Source organism: Dromaius novaehollandiae, chromosome 1 (genome assembly GCF_036370855.1).
Source record: "Dromaius novaehollandiae isolate bDroNov1 chromosome 1, bDroNov1.hap1, whole genome shotgun sequence".
Lineage (NCBI taxonomy): Eukaryota > Metazoa > Chordata > Aves > Casuariiformes > Dromaiidae > Dromaius > Dromaius novaehollandiae.
Window position 1 is genome coordinate 40838050 of NC_088098.1, and position 17205 is coordinate 40855254.

Below are 17205 nucleotides of genomic sequence, written 5' to 3' on the forward strand. Positions count from 1 at the left end.
TTCTGCTGAACCACTAACAATGTCTCTCTGCATTTCCACCATGCAGCATTTCCAGTAATTTTGCACCAACATGCAGTGCTACAAGTAAGGAAGTACTTCACATGTCTTCAGGAGTCCCTCTTCTGGCTTTGGTCAGCAGAACTCTCCCTGTCTCCAGACTTCTCTTTACTGCAGAGTTAACTTGAAATATTACTCAACTTTTGCCCTTGGCTCAAATCCCAACCATACACAAAAACTTCTGACTGTTAGTCTGTTGATGATGTTAAGCTGAAGTGATTGGCCTGGACTGTCAGAAAGCACAGGCAGCAGTTTGAATTAGCACAGCTAATACAGCTACGTGATGCTGCTCCAAGAACTTGTCTTCATTGCCAAAAATGGTGTATTTTTACTGTGGGATAATTAGTCTGAATTAACTATCCTTTTTTTTTTTTTTTTAAAAAAAAAAAAGGCAACTCAGTCTCTTTTTTTGCAGTGAAGACATTACTTCCCTATCAATTCAGAGTCCCCCCTTTTACTGAGGCTAAGCTAACTGGAATGGAATGAACTCTGCAATGAAAACAGCCCTGTTTTCAGCCAACCATACATGTTTTATGTATTAATTAGTCTCATATATTACAAGCTAAGTCCTTTTCTGAACTGACTCATGCATGGTAGGAGGTCGTTTGCTTGCTCATTTTTCATGTGACCAATATAGAATGTATCAGCTTGCATCATATTTACCAACTTGATGAGTTTGTCTCCTTTTTAATTTACCACATCGCCTCCAATAAATCCGAATGCGCTCTGGGCCATTATCGGACTTGGAGGGGAATAATTACTGGACTGACTCCAGCAGCAAGCCTGGCTTAATTAACACAGTGCATTTCCCAAAAAGGTAGTGACCAATTCTATTCTGAGTGCAATTTAAAACAGCTTTATAGCAGATGGAAAATTGTTGTACTCTGAAGCTTCCACTTCCTTTTAAACTGAGCTCCACTGCTAAATGGTGAAGAGCTGTTTTACTACATGTGCTTACCATTAGCTGCTAGTCCTAATTTTACCTACCTTAACCTTTGTCTTCCAGACTAATTGCTAACACACCACCTATCTGCTTCTTAAGTTCTGGTGTTAGGGCAACACAAAATTTGCAGGCAGTCTCTCATATTTCACGTTCATCGCATTTGCTCATGCTTCTTTTAGAGTGTTTTCTATGCCAAGTAGTAGCATCCTCTGGCTTGTGGGCCCTGCTGGACTAAGGGCAACAAAGGTGTAGCGCCTCCTTTGCATGGCAACAAAAATACCTCTACTCTTTGCATCATCTAAGGTTGGAGATTTTCTTTAGACTAGAAGTATTCTTTAAACAGTTTGGTCACTTTGACTTTTATTTAAAAAGAAAAAGAAAGCTGCTTCTTGAAACAATCATATTTTATATATGCAGTGTGCATACAGAATTTCCTCTGCACTGGTGAGGAAAAATTGCTGATATATTTTTCATTCTCGAGATCTGATGAACACAGAATAAATAAGGGTATGAATGTAGGGCAGGCAGGGAGTAACCAGAAGTCTGTGCCCTGCACCTTCCAGGTGATTGAGGAAGGGAGCAAAGCTCTGGGGAGGGACACTGAAGGTGCATACCAAGGTGGAGATTCCTCCTCCTGTGGTTGAGTGGCACTCTCCGAGAGCACTGTTGTGAGCCAAGAGGAGTCCTCAACTTGCTGTGAGCAGTTCTCGTCTTGCCCACCATGCCCATTAGCATCTTAAATTAGTTTTTCCAGTTTCTGCCCTCAGGTTACTGTATTTTCTCCAAGCTCCCCTTTGCCTCCCATGCCCCTAAGTCCTGAAGCTCCTGTCCCAGTGCCAAGGAGGAAGAGCTGCTGGCATCTGGCTGAATGTGCTCTTCTGGAGACAAGTGTGCTGAATGCACAGCCATGTGGTAGCTCTAAGTTCTTTAAAGTCACTTTTTCTCTCTTGCAAAGGTAACAATGCATGCTATTGTTCATTTATAAAGTCAGTAATTAGCAACAGTTTACATGAACTACATGGACTTGTAACTAGACTGACCAAGTGACTAATACAGTGAAAATATGCAAGTGAAAGCAGGTAGTTCTTGGATTTTTTCTCCTCGGAAAACCTTAGAGTAGTCAAATTTTCAGAGAATGTTCAAAAGAGGGTGGGAGTAAGAAGAGAGGGTTAGACATCATTTTGTTTCCAGCACTACCCAAATGTCTCATGTATGACTGTACGACTCAGTGGTGGGATACAGAGCTTGTCACCTCCATGATTTTTCTCTCATATCTGTCACAGGTTTGTAATGACTATAGGACAGTGTTTGATCAAAAATGATGCTGGCTTCAAAGGCACTCTTGTTGGCTTATATTAATGTTATGAAGTTGCATCTCAAGTCTTTTCAGCTTATAGCATCTTGCTGGCTTGTTGACTTGCAAGGGTTTGTATAGAAGTCAATCAAAAGGCAGACTTTAAACAAGAAATGATGAGAGAGAGTAACTCAAATTTATTTTTGTTTGTGGTAGAGTGTTATCAACTCTGAATATACAGCTGCTCTCCTTTCTTCCAGTACCAGTCCTAGCAAGGGGAAATTACAGGGTGCATGTGCATTTGCCTCAGGGTGTGAAAGAATCACAGAAGCTGCAGGTGAAGGAACAGGTATGCTAAGCCAAAGTGCAGAAGAGATTGTATGTGCTGAGGATCCAAAATTAATTTACAGGATGGAGAGCCAATAGATATAGGATTGTGAAGACAGCACAGAATAAATTTGAATTTCGGAGATTAAAAACAGTGTGGAAGAGCAGATTAAACTGGAAGTACGCTGTGTATGTGGCATACCTTGAGGTGTTTATGGAACACCAGCAAATCAAAAGAGAAGAGAGGAGACAATACTTCTAAATGTTAGAAAATAACATTAAAAAAATCACTAGCAGAAAATTTTCCCTACTCCAAAAACTTTTAGTTTCACTCAAGTTTTCTTGAATTTTTGTGGATAGCAGTACAGAAATTAGTCTGCCTACTACTTACAGATGGTAGGTTTCTTAGCTTTAAAAATGTAGTAACAGCTTGATCTCAAGTATCTTGATTAAAAAGGAAGGTTCTTTTTATAGCATGTCTTGATTTTTGACAACCATACTGTGCAGTAAGTATTGAATTCCATGTATGAGCACATTTTAAAAGCCTAAACCAGACTCTTATTTTAGAGGTAGGCAGATCCTTTAAATGTGACGTTCTCAGAAGGAGGAAAAATACTGATAGTTAACATAATGGTTCTTTGTGTTTAACTCCAAAGTTTGAATTGGTTGAGGGTTCACCTTCAAATTCATAAATGTAGTTCCTTGTTTGGTAGCTTTTCTTAAGTTTTAAATTCAAAGATGTGAAAACTGTTTTTCATCCTTTTGTGATGTTGAGACTGGAGCATATCTGCAGGAGTGAAACGTAATTGTATTTGTAAGTAAAATGATTTCTTTTTCATGTTGCAGAGCACAGATAACTCAAATGTATCTATAATTGCTCGGAACAAGAAGTGCTTTGACAACAATATTGTTTGCTCAAAAAGTGTTTTCATCACTGTCGGAGACACGGAGATTTATTTCAGTGAACCTTCTGAGAAGCAGGTTAGTTGCTTTCTTTCCTATTTGGATTGCCCTTTAAGATAAGCATTTTAAAGTTGCAACTCTAAAGGAGCATATTTTTGGAAAATATCTCAGTCTGAGTTAACACAGTACAAGTGCTTAGGCCTAGATAAAGCAGCAGCTCCCAGGAAAAATCTTTTTTTTCCCCGTTGTTTTTTTCAAGTTCTATTTGTGCTACAAAGAAGCCTGATCGAAAGCCTTAAGGAGTCAAAGCATATTGGCATTCATTTGTTTCTCTCCACCTGGTTTTGTAAGGGAAGGCAAAGTGCAATGAAAACAAACTTGAAATCATCCAAAAGGCAAAACGCAAAACAGTATCTCCAGTAATACTATTGATTCAGTTATATGCTAAAGAGAAATATAAGTATATTGAAGAATATCTTATGTTACTAACTGGCTGCATACCTTGGTTGTAGAATTGCTATATTAGATCTTAATAAATATCCATTTCTGTCAGAAGACCTTAAGGGGACAGGAAAACATATCTAACTATCAGCTTTGGAAGGCTGGATATTATACTGTGATACACTTTCCAGAACAGGATATTACAATTCTGTGGGATAAGAAGACAACAATACATGTTAAAGTTGGACCTCGATGGAAGGTGAGCCAAAATAAAAGCTGAAATTTTGCATAGTTCTCAGTGTTACTGGTTTATTCTCCTATGGAGTAACTGCAATCATCTTTGTTTCTTAACTGACATTCCTAGCAATGTAGTTGTTTAGCATGGTGTTCGCCTGCTAGCATTTCCCAGGTAAGAAAAGAACAGACTGAGGAAGTGATTTCATGGCTGGACTCCTGAAGAGATAGGGTGGATCCTACATGCCTGTTTACTCGTTTTTCTGAGCACTGCAACCTTGTAGATATACAGTGATACGACTAACTAAAAGTCAATTTAGGGGGAGCCAAGGGGTGTGTGTGTGTGTGTGTGTGTGTGTGTGTAAATTAGTTTCATTTATCCAGTTATTTACTATGAATCCAGCATGGATTCGTAGTAGCTGGGGCCAGTGAAAAAGAAGCTGCAGGAAATGTACAGCTGGCAACATGAAAAAGAGTGGGTTTGTAGCACAGTCTCATATTGGATTAGGCTGATTGTGGAACTGCACCCTGAGATGTAGTAGAGGCTGCTGAGATGAACAGATGAAGTCACATCTTGGGTTTAAGCTAAGAAAATGAGACACAGAAAAGGATCTAGACAAGAACTAACATCTAAAACACAGAAGTGTATTGTGAGAGGCTTAGGACTGGATGCAAGCAGTAATATGGGGCTCCTTCTCCTGCCAGTTGCTCCTTTCTAATCCCTCCCTCCATCATCATCTGCCTTCACGCCTCTGCAACGTCTTTGGGTCCTAGTAAAATAACCTCATCTGCACATTTGATAACATCTCTTCTCTGTCTCAACCATGAATGTACATATTGAGAAAGGGCTCTTTCTGGTGAAAGAAAAGAAAGCACTCTAGACAGCAGAACATCAAATTTTTTGCAGTGTAAGTCAAAGTTGCAATATAACAATCTAACCTGATTTTAAAGCAACATTGTTATAATCTTTTTGTCCTAAAAGCTGTAAAATGCTTACTTAATATATATGCAGATTGTCAAGCATACATTAAAAAAAAAAAAATTCCTTTCTTTTACAGTGAACTAGCAGGAGGGCTAAGTTCTAGAAGTTGTGTGCAGGGGCACAGGTACTTCAAACTCTTCTTGCCTCCACTGAGTGGTTCTTTCAGTCTCTAGTTAAGTTAGATGATGTCTATAACAGGTCTTAAGGAAAAATAATTTATTAACATGACCCACAGTACCCTAAAATTCCATCTACATTTTGCTATTGTGCAGAAACGTCTTTGTGTGTGCATGTGCACGCATTTATGTATGTATGCGAATTTTTTCATTAGCAGCACATGCCCCAACACAACAGTGTTGCAGCTGACTCTTCAAAACTCCTGTTATGAATTGTCTTGCTATTGTGAGCTAAAATTATAGGCAGCAGGTCTTAATGACAACAATTAGTCAGGCTTCACAGAGGTAATTCACCTGAACTTTTGACTTTTGGATTGAATACATCTCTAAGCTTTCAGAAAAAGATGACTGTATTCCAGTCCCTTTCCACAGGCAGATAGTAAACATAGGTTCTGGAAAACAGGAAACAGGAGGAAAAAAAGGAAAATGTAAATTTCTATTAAAAGTTATTTGCAATATGGGACTGTCAGCACAGTAGAATGTCAGATATTTTCAAAGTATGAGTCAGAGTTGCATTTACCTTTTTTGTTTAAGAATGTTTTGCTTGACATTTATAGCACGTACAGATTATTGACCACTGGTAAACATTAAAAATCATTCTTCTGTTTTAGGGTAAACTGGTAGGTTTGTGTGGAAATTTTGACAAATACACTTCAAATGATTTGACTACATCAAACAACATGGAGGTGAGAAATGCACAGGTGTTTGGAGACAGCTGGGTGTTAGGACAGGTAAGTCCCATGTCTGTTTAAAAAAAAAAAAAAAAAAAAAAAGCATGATAATTTTTATTCATAAATGAACATGTTATTAGCACATGAAGTACAGGAATTTTCTAAATTGACTGCCAGTCAGTATATAAGAGGGCATTTGAATTTTCATGTCTGTACGTATCAGATGTGTTAATAATTCCTTATATTGTAGCAAACATATAATATTGAGTTTAAATGAAACCAATCAGTCTCTTCAGGGAAGAATACATTCTTCCTCTGTATAAAATATTTATTATAGTTATCTGGATTTGAATTTTCTCTGAACTTAGATATATTGCTTCTGGTATTTTGGATTAAGCCGAATTTAAAAATACATATATAATTTCTCCTCTGATGTTTGAGGCATGTGGTTATTGAAATAAATAGAATCTGAACTCTGGAAAAATGTCTTCCTCAAATCTCAGAACTTTCCTGATTTGAAATGAATGCAAGAGGGCTCTTTTCATAGTGCAAGGCTAAAATTCTTCAGTCTCTGGGAGATAAATTGAGATACAGAAGTTATAAAACTAGGATTCACGTTCAATCAATGATTTGTTTTCAGTTGCAATCTCTAACACAGAATGAACAGACAAAACAGCAATGGCAAAGGGGGTAATGAGACAAAAAAAGCTCCCAACACGGATGGGCACAATCCAGTATGGAAACTGGATTTCTGAGGAGAAGGGTAGAGGCTGTAGAGGGTGGGTGACTGCAACTGTGTTTGATGACACAGGAGTATGGCTATTTTATTAATTTGTACTGGCAAAATGTTTTATAGCCCTGTCAACCTCCTGATAAATCAATATTTGTGGAATACTCCCTTAGAAAGATGTCTGGGAGACTTGGGTTTTAATCTGTTCTCTCCATGACTCAGAACAGGAAATTGAACCAAGATCTCTCACCTTATGAAAGAATATGATATCTACTGTGCTTTGGGAGAATGTTTTGAGGTTCCTCTTCATTAATATCTCTGTTTGGATCCATCTTACTCCACATAAAATATTTAAATGGTGTGAGCAAGCAAGGGAAATGTGTAGTGTGGTGGTCATGCCACTCATCTAGAAGGTGGTACATAAAAAAAACCATGTGGTTGCTTTATATAAAGTGTAATAATATCAACGTAAGAGACCAAGAACAATATACTCTTGACTGCTCTGTAGTCTGGTGGTTATGATTCCCTTCTGGGAAGTCTAGGCTTAGGTCCAAAGGAAGGAAGGGACTGTGCTCTCCCACCTCCTGGGTGAGTGCCTGAACTGTTGACTACTTAGTAAATGGAGTCCTGTGTGAGCAGGATTTTATGAAGGGTACCCAAGTCTAGATCTCCACTTTCACTGTTTCCTTTTTAAAAGAAATATTTGAAGAAGCAAGTATGACTGGGATGTAGCTTTAATTTATGAAAATGAGAAAGATTTCAGTATGGGTTTCAATCCACTAATATTTTTCAATTTATCAGTTCAGTGGCTGATCTAAAAAAATGGCATGGTGCTTGCACAGCTCGAATCCTAACAATAACTTCTAGGATTTAATGACCTCTGGTTAAGCAGCCCAAGCTTGTACTTGCCTTCTTGCAGCCACATATTTTTGTAAAATATCACAAAATCCTCTGATCTCTGTGACTGCCAGAGCAGTCCTGAGAGTACTCTGAATTCATTACAGATCTGTCATTGCTGCTTTCTGGGCTTCTCCTCTGCATTGAGTATGGTTTTGGATGAACTTGCATTTTCCAAGCTAAGTGTCATTTTGTTGTATTTTTTTTTTTTGTTCATTTGTTTTTCTTCTTGAAGACAGACTTAAAGAGAGGGAGTTGCATCTCAGCCATTTTTGAGTTATCACAATGATCTTTGACTCTGTTTTTTATGAGTGGGTTCGTTCCTACTGCTGCTTCTTTATTTGAACTTACAGGGCTAAAGTCATCTCTTGTGAGACTCCATTTAAAGTCAGTGCAAAACCACCAGGGATGGATTTGGCCCATATGTTTGTTTGTGATGTTACACTTGGTTGCTCTGGTAATGATTATGCTGTGTCATGAAGAAGACATTTTGTCTGCATGTGCTGAGCAGACAGCAGGAACATTTGAGTACTTAAGAACAAAACACACAGATTCTTTTTTGTGCAAATGTTTTTAATTAAAACAACAAATCAGGGAAAGAGGGTGCAGATAAAGAAACTTTTAAACTTTATTGTTGTTTTCTGAATACGAGTATTAAATTCTATACTGTGTATAGTGTACCTGAGTCCGCTGCAAACACATCTTTGTTTAAAAAGTTTGTGGGGTTTTTGTTTGTTTGTTTTTTTAAGTGCAAGAGCCCAAATGAAACACTAAGACCGTGTGAGGTACATCAGAGCAAGTTCCCTTATGCCAAAAAGGAATGCTCAATTTTATACAGCGATGTTTTTGCACCTTGTCGCAATGTGGTAAGTTTATTAAACATGCAAGATTTGTTCTCATGTAGGAAGGAGAATGTTAAAGATCCAGTGATTAGTTTCTTCTTGCCGTTCCCCTCAGTGGGAATACCAAGGAGGATACTGAGTACAGCCCTGCAAGTACCTCTGTGTGGGTGGGCTATGTTTGTGCAGAGCTCCTTGTTCCTTTCAAAACTGCAGCCTAAACATTATAGTGATAACTGGGAGTCATGAGTTACTAGACTGGATAATCAAGGTTCTGTTCTCTTTAGGGTTTTTTTGTCTATATCTTCTCTTCACATAGGTAACTAAATTTTTGCAGCTTTTGTATGTATCGTGGAATTCTAAACTAAACACTTGTATAAAGTGCCTACAGCTTATCTCATGTAGTTTTATTTTGTTAACTGCCCTGCTCAATATAGAAAGAAATATGAGAGAGCGAGATTTGGACTTAAGAGCTGTCAGCATTTTTAATTGGCTGGCAGCTTATCATTTCTGTTTATCAAAACTCTGAGGTATGGTGTCCTTGGGAAATGAGTTACAGGACTGTTCTTAAGCTCACCCTATACGAGATGGGATGACAATAGTTTGTGTGGGAATCTCTTCTTCATTTTGGTCCACCCTTTATCAAAGCAAGACATTACATTTTTGCCTATTTTTGATTGTAGCCTCCCAAAGGGATTTAGTAATCAAAGCTGCTTTTTTACACCTGTGCAAGCAAGAACCACTGTGACTCTCTTGACTCAGTGCTTGTTTTCTTTCTGACTATGAATACGTCCCAGCTGAACCTCCTGACTTTCAGGATTGACATTTGATATCAATATGGTTAGGAATTTGCCTGGAGAGGAGGATGTAGTAGCTTAACCCGGGAGATTTATTAATGTTGACTTTAGTTAGTGTGTTAAGAATTTTTGAGTATGTGCCTGAGAACATAGTGATGAGTGTATTTTCAAAGTGGAAAGCAATAAATAAAAACGGAACTTTTGAGAGTCTTTAAGGAGCCATATTATACTAACTCATAAAGAAAGAATTTTTTTTTTCTCTTGAACTTTCATTTTCCTTATCTTGCCCCTTTTGTGATTAAAATTTTCGAACGTTATGCCAAGGATTTGGCGGAATTGTTAAGAAACTCATGTCAGGTGCAAAACATGACATTCAGTTAGCAGTCAGGTATTTTCACATGCACATATCTGTCTTGTTTGGATCAGTCTGCAAGGCAAATGACTTCCAGGTGTTTTTACAACCTATTCAGTGTGTGAGAATATGGCCCTTACGAATGTAACATAAAGTGAGCTACTATCAAGGAGATCTGTTTTGCTACTGGCTGCACAGGCGGGGAAGTGGATGCCAAGGGAAAAAGTCCAAGCAGAGACTGGCACTGGGGCACAGGAGGAACAGAAAGCTATGTAGGTATGGTTCTTGGTAGGCACTTGGAGCAGCACTCTAAGTCATTCCTGCCTTGTAGGAAGTCATTCCTGCCTTGTAGGTGGCTGGGATGCTGCTGCACATAGAACAAACTCCTCTCTGTGGGACTGGCGGGGCCAGACTGCTCTGAGCTCAGGGTTCAGCTGAGGCTGGAAAACTCCCTTTCAGGGAGACAAAATCTTGCCTTTCTGACTGGCAGCAACTGATGGATTGCAGTTGCCGAGCTGAGCACTGAACTCAGCAGAGGCTGAGGAGCTACAATAGTCACAGGAAAAAGGTCTTCCTCGTAACCCCTGAACTCAGCAGGAGCTTTGATCCAAGCTTTCCAGCTTGTCACAAAAAACAAAATACAGCTGACCCAAGCTGAGACATGCCTTCCCATAGATGTAAGAGACAGGTCACACCCTGGAGCTGGGGTGTGATTCCTGCAAAGTTATTGCTGCCATTTTGAGCTAATGGAGCTAACTCCGATGTGCCCACCCCAGTGCTATCTCCATTTTCAAAATAAAAAAAAAAGATGAAAGAAAAAGTAAGCAAGCAAAATGGCATCTCTCCCCACTTCAAGCACAAAAGACAGAAAAACAATCTTGTTATCCCCTGCCAGCTTCTAGCAGCTGCCACCTCAGGAACTGTCTCAGTGTTTGAGAGCTGCTGCTTTGTTACTATGATGTTATTTCTGTAGGGCTGACGTGCCATTTAAGTCCTCTAAAACTAAACTAAATTAGAGTCTAAAATTGATTCTAAATTGAAGAATAGCAGTGTTTAAACATTACTCTATGTTCAATAAGAACATTTTTTTTGGAAAAGATGATTTAAAAATAAAAAATAATGCTTCTGTTTCCTGCTGTTAGTTTTTGATCTTCGATAAGACTTTAGAGTTAGAAAGTGGATTTCTGAGCTAATGAAGATCTGGGGGAAAGAGTGTTAAAATCTTAATAAATGCAGAAATAATTTTCTGCAAAATGTCACCAGTGTGCTCAAACTTCTGTTTCCCGACCAAATAAAAAAAAATCACAAATATATATGTTTTTGAAATAAATTAAAATACTTATTCATGCAAAACTAACAGGATGACTCTAAGTGGCAGTATTTGCCTTATAAAAACAGAATTACCAGCTTCAATAAGCTCTTCAGAATCAAGAAATAGCAAGTGTGTGGACAGTCGTATTTGTTAATGCTCAATGACTAGAATTTTCTCTTGGTCTGTAATATAGGTATTGATCATTGATCATTGTAAGTGTACTTTTCATAAAGGAATATATCCAAACCTTAGAAAATGTGGTATTTTTGTGTTACACTCTTTCAGTCCATTCTTCCAGGGGTAGCACTCCTGCTGAAAGTCCTACAACAGGAATTCGTACAGCTAGTGCAATTCAGTCACCTGACCTCTTTCTTATTTTTTTTCCCCAGATTGATGTCACTTCTTTTGTCAAAAATTGTCATACAGATACGTGTAACTGCAATCTTGGAGGGGACTGTGAGTGCTTGTGTACCAGTATTGCAGCTTATGCTCACAAGTGTTGCCAGCAAGGAGCAACGATTCACTGGCGGTCTCCTATGCTCTGTGGTATGTACCTGGTCAGAGCTCCTCTGGAGAAAGGGATGTCTTTGGTCTTTTGCTGTCCCATGATACAAATCTCTTGAAGTAAGACAGAAGCAGCCAGATAATAAATGTACTTCTTGTTCACATTTTCAAGCTGTGTCGGCTGTTAGTCTTATACACCTCAATTTACTGTCTTACCGAAGAAGGCTGGCTGTGTTCAGGGTATGTTAGTGTGGAGGTTGTTTAAAAGGCAAAGGTATACAAGATTTGGGGTACTTTCAAAATGCTGTGTGAGACTGCAAGCAGGTTTAGTGCATTTTACTTTTAATTCATAGCGAGAACAGTTCTCAGCTATAGAATAATGTGCTTCAGGTCTGCTGTCCTGGCACATCTAACTAAATACAGCTGTATGTCACTGAATAAAAGCCTAAGGAAATAGGGACTAATTGAAATACATTAAGGAGAATGAAACTTCCTCTGATCACAGTATATTTTACATTTTTAGGATCTCAGTGTGCTGGATCTCATGGGTTCTGCTGCTACTTTTTAATAATAATATGCTTATTTTTTTTTCTTTTAGCTTATGACTGTGAATATTACAATCAAGGTATGCAGTATTTAATATTACTCTCTGATTCATCCTCATTTTTATATAGCTTGTTGCACTTACGATCCCTGTTTTGCAGCGTACCATCTGACATGCTATGTGCTAGTTGTTCAGACATTGATCACTTTGGAGTATGGAAGAGATCTTTGATGTACATTCTCTCTCTCTCTAATATGCTATTTTGTGATCTCTCTCTCTCTCTCTCACTCTCTCTCTCTCTCTCTCTCTCTCTCTCTCTCTCACACACTCTCTCTCTCTCACACACATTTTGTATTCCCTTAAAAAAAAGAGGAAAAAGTAATTAGAAAAAAATCGCATGAGGCATTTCTCTTAAATTGGTTCACTCAGGCTAACCTTGGAAGAACATACAGTTCGCTAATTTCTCTCTGTAATGGATCAGAATGATTTTTTCAGTACTCCTGGGTTAGTTAGCAAAGCAAGTTCCCTGGGTCTTTCTGCTGTGTGTCCAGAGACAATGACTGCATGGAAACAAGCATCCTAGCTGTAAGCAAAATCATACATCTGGCATCTCAGCTGAAACATGATACCTTCCACTCCAAAAATAAAATGCCTTATAGCTCATGCTGAGAAGACTTGCTGCTGGCTGTGTTGGAGGTTACCTCTTTTCTCTGCTCTCTGTTCCCTAGGGTAGGATTACATAGTCACAGTCCCTTGTGTTCACTGAACATTCAAGTCCATTAGAAAGGAGTGATGACTTGCATGAGCCTAGAATATTGTATGTCATTTGGCACATTTTCCTTGCCCATTTAATATCATTATGTTATTATACTGATTCTTCTATAATCTGACCTCTGATCCATAAGAAAGGTCTTCTACTCTGCCTATTCAGAGACAGTAAAACTTCACTGGCAGCAAGTGCATGCATGGACATAGCACATGTAATCTTGAGTCCCACAGGACAAAAATACTTTTTCCCACTGCCCCCTCTCAGAAATCAACTTATGGGTGTTTGCTAGTGTAGTAAAATAAATGAAAACATGGTATTGCTCATGCAGGATGAAAGATTCAGTTGATGATTGGGGAACCTACTATTGCTACTATTGTTAACTTTTTGGGTTTTGTCCCAGTTCATTGATATTCAGATAGTATCATGGACTCTTCCACTGTTCTCTTTATTAATGCCTTTTTTTTCAGGAAAAAGAATGGCTTAAGGTGATTCAAAACATCTTGTCACATTTATCATTGTTAAATGAAAAAATTAAATAATTTCCAAAATGTGAGCTCTTTCGTCCATGCTGTTCTGTTATGGATATCTAAAAATACTCTTTCTCTGCCATATTCATGTGCCTCATGTATTGCATGAGATTTGTCCTGTATAAATATAAAGAGACTGCTACATTAGTAAGGGATTCAAATACTGACAAATTAGTGTGGATTTTACAAGTTTTTTACATGGCTGTTACCATTTTATTTTTCACTTCATTGAACTAATTGCTTTTCGTATGGTGAAACTGTGAAGCATTTTTCTTCAAAAATTAATGGTGTAGATATACTTCATCCTTAGTGATACTGACTTAATAATTAATTTGGTATGATTTTTAGAAAGAATAGAAAACTCTCAAACTTTATGAACATTTCTCACACAATATAAATACCTTCTAGGTTTGCCTTCTGAAGGGGCTTGCTTTTGGTTTTTCCTTCAGAAATTGAGGACATTTAAAAGAGATTGCTTTGGTTCAACTAAGAATTCAATTGAATTCATTGATTGGCTTTTTCTAGCTCTACTTTGCCTGATGTATGTACTTGTAGCTGACCACTTGTACTTTTAATGGGTGAAAGTCAGTGGCCTCATTATGCTGAATGATCTTAGCAGGTATCTATGTCTCAGCTCCTGAGCTTGTTATTTTCACTGCGTGTACGTGGACTACCAGGCCATGGAACATATCTTGGAAGTCAGGGAGAAGCACTATAAGGATGTTAGCTTGTGTCTGCACTGTAAGATCCAGAACTGGGGCCTATTATATTTTGGAATTGGTAGGATAAAGGATTTTATGCACAAATCTCACAAGCATTGTACCATAAAAACAGCTTAAAATTAGAGGGATATTCATGTAATTTCTGTGGCACCCCATCTTAGATTTGGATACCCTGCATGTGGGTTGTGGGAACAGAGATACTAAAAAGAAAGGGAAACTTGGCTAACTGTGATGGTATGATTGTAACTTTCAACATGTCTTTTTTAGCAACTCACATCCTGTAGTGAGTATCATACAGTAGACAGATTTTTTTCTCCTTCAAAGGAGATACTTCAGCTTCAGTACCTATTTATGCACAATAATATTAATTCTTCCATTCATCTTCCAGTGTAAAGAAATAAGGACATGTGAAAGACTACATACTATAAGGAAGTAGTGTTACCTTCCTGTATGTGTCATTGTCTGAAGATAGCTACCCTCACTCTTTCGTGCTCACTTTCGTTATTTGTATTCTGGACAGCAAACAAAGAATAAAGGAGTATATTAAACAGGTAGACACAGACATATTCCAGCATAATACCTTGAGACATTGAGCTGCTGTTCTAAACTTAATTGATTCCAGGTATAGTGAAATATTTAAGGCAATATATTCTGTCAACTAAGACTTAGTTTTTGTATGTTATTCAAGGTTGTTTTTTTTTTTTTTTTTACGCTTGATTTTTCTCTTCTTAGGGCTTGGTGAAGGACCATATATTTTGGCAAGTTATGGACAGAATGATACAATTATAGGAGCTAACACATCCAGTAGAAGGATATTTCCCCTGTCTAGAACTGGAGCATATGGAAATGTATTTTTTAGTTTCATGATAACTCCAGGACTTTTCAAAGATAAAGATCTATGTAAGTCTTCTCAACATTTTTTTAAAGGCAATTCATATTTTTCAAACTATGTGAATCATTTTTCGAGCATTTTGACCACAGCAAATGAGGAAGTGAATATTCTAGTTTTGAGGAGGAATGCTGATTTTTTTTGAAAAGAATATTGGAAAATCTAGCTGCCACTTCTAAGGTGACTTTTAAAAGACTATTTTAGAAATGTTACAAAATACAAGTGAACAGAATTCCTTTGTGAGAAAAATGTAATTAGATTGTATAACTGGAAATAGGAAAACTTTGTATATGTAGCTAGAGAGTGTCAATTCTAAAGATGAATGCAGGCATATATTTGTCTCCAGTAGAGCCATTTCCAGTAGAGCAGCTTAGAACACCAGCCTGTCTCCTGCGTGATTGTTGTGCAGCATCTCAAGACAATGCAGAGAGAAGTTTGCTTTAGCTAACAGCTATTTCTGAGCTGTATTTTTCACTTATCAGAGATATATCCAAAGTATACAACCAAAACCAAGTAGGTTTAAAATAGTTTTTCCTTCTGCATATCTTGACATATATTGGGTTTGTGCCACTGAAGTTGATACAGACTTTGCCACTGCTTTCTGTAGACTGCTTTCTGTAGTTTAATTTGTTGAAAAAAATCCCAAACTGTCAAAAATCAACACAGAGAAGGGCTGTCTTTACAGTAAAAATTTGGAACTATATTCACAAGCAGCTGACAATTTTGCAGTGGAGGAATTAGTTTTTTAGATATGACTTTGAAAATGGAAAGCATATAGAATAGAAAAATTAATGAAGTCTTGGAAATTCTCTAACAGATGGAAGTCATGTAAGTAAAATAAGTGTTATAGCTAGGTAGTTCACCGGTAGTTTTCATATCTATAAGGGATGAGTTAGTATTTATATAAATTAAAGAAACTCAAAGATTTTATTCAAGTTGACAATCAAATCTGATGTCAGCCTTCCTTTAAGTTTTGAAATTTTCAGAAATTTTTTTTTCACTTTTGATTTCTAGGCAAGGATAGAGTAAATATAAATGTTTTGTGTATGGTCACAGGTTTTCTTACTGTATTCCTGGGAATAGCTGCATGTAAAAAACACTGACCTCAAGGTGGAGTCAAGCTTGTTCTTACAAAATGTGTGTGGTCTTATTTATTAACAAAATTTTGGCACAGTTGAACTGTTAGACTTTTATCTGAATTTGAGAATAAATTGTCACAATTTGGGAATGTCACAGTTTGAGGCAGCTTATGAATTATATTGAAGGCTGATTATATGAATGTAGTTTTAGTCTAACTGACTATCTCTTTGGTGGGGGCTGGATTATGTTATTCAAAGTTTCCGTTAGAGTCTGCAATTTTAACTTTTTTATGCTACATAAAACTGGAATATTTTCTATGCAAAGCAGTTGTTTAAAATGAGCTGATTAACAGCCAGTATATGGTTTGTAATCTTGCTTTTAGATTTTTTCTGTGCAAAAATTACTGGTAACAGCCTTATATTTTATTTGCGGCAGCTCTCTCTCTCGTTTCACTTGAATCTGCTGAAAGACCAAACTACTTCCTGTATGTATATGACAATGAAAGCGTTGGGCTGGAACAGTGGCAGGCAAGTGCCTCCTTTCAGAGACAAGCCTCATTCTTCCACCACCAAGGCCTCTGGAGTCCAGGATTCAGTGCCTTTGAAATGCACAGTAAAAAAGGCTTTTTCATCATTCTCACATCATCTGGTGTTAAAGTGGCAAAGTATGATGATTCAGAAGAATTCAAACATTCAAGTAGCTTTAGTATTGAAGGTAAATTTTGCATAATCCCCAGGAATAATCCCCAGGAATAAGCAGAGCTTGTCTATTCACAGACAGCCTTCAGAGGGATTTGCTTTCATCAATAACAGTAACAAATACATTTTCTCCCATTTTTTGATTACTATTCTGTCCTTGTCTTCCGTCCCACCTCCAAACATTATTTCCAGATTTTTTCTGGTATGAAGATCACTTCATCTTTGGACTACATTTGCATTGTTAATTCCTTCAAAACGAACATGGCATGTCATAAAAAGATGTGTGTTAATGTCCTGTTAGTGAGCTACAGATACCTATTCTGGTAAATGAATGGGGTAACTGTGTCGATCCTGAAACCAATAGTACATACACTGTTTAATTAATTTTTAAGTTTTTTAAACCAAATATTTTGTGAAAAATGAGTGCCTTTTTGTACCTTTGATGCTTCAGTATTTTTATCTTGATTGAATTTGAAATATTTATGTAAATGAACAAAATAGCATCTATTTGGAAGTT

General features: G+C 37.5%; 1 protein-coding gene across 1 annotated transcript in view; it reads left to right on the plus strand.

Annotated features, from left to right (window-relative positions):
- OTOGL (otogelin like) overlaps positions 1-17205 on the plus strand; it is a 99328-nt gene that overhangs the window by 46828 nt on the left and 35295 nt on the right. The window contains exons 26-33 of the mRNA XM_064509552.1: positions 3468-3602; positions 4078-4224; positions 5969-6088; positions 8405-8521; positions 11345-11501; positions 12058-12084; positions 14754-14921; positions 16426-16704. Of these exons, the coding sequence (XP_064365622.1) occupies positions 3468-3602; positions 4078-4224; positions 5969-6088; positions 8405-8521; positions 11345-11501; positions 12058-12084; positions 14754-14921; positions 16426-16704 (1150 nt within the window). The remainder of the gene's footprint in view (positions 1-3467; positions 3603-4077; positions 4225-5968; positions 6089-8404; positions 8522-11344; positions 11502-12057; positions 12085-14753; positions 14922-16425; positions 16705-17205) is intronic.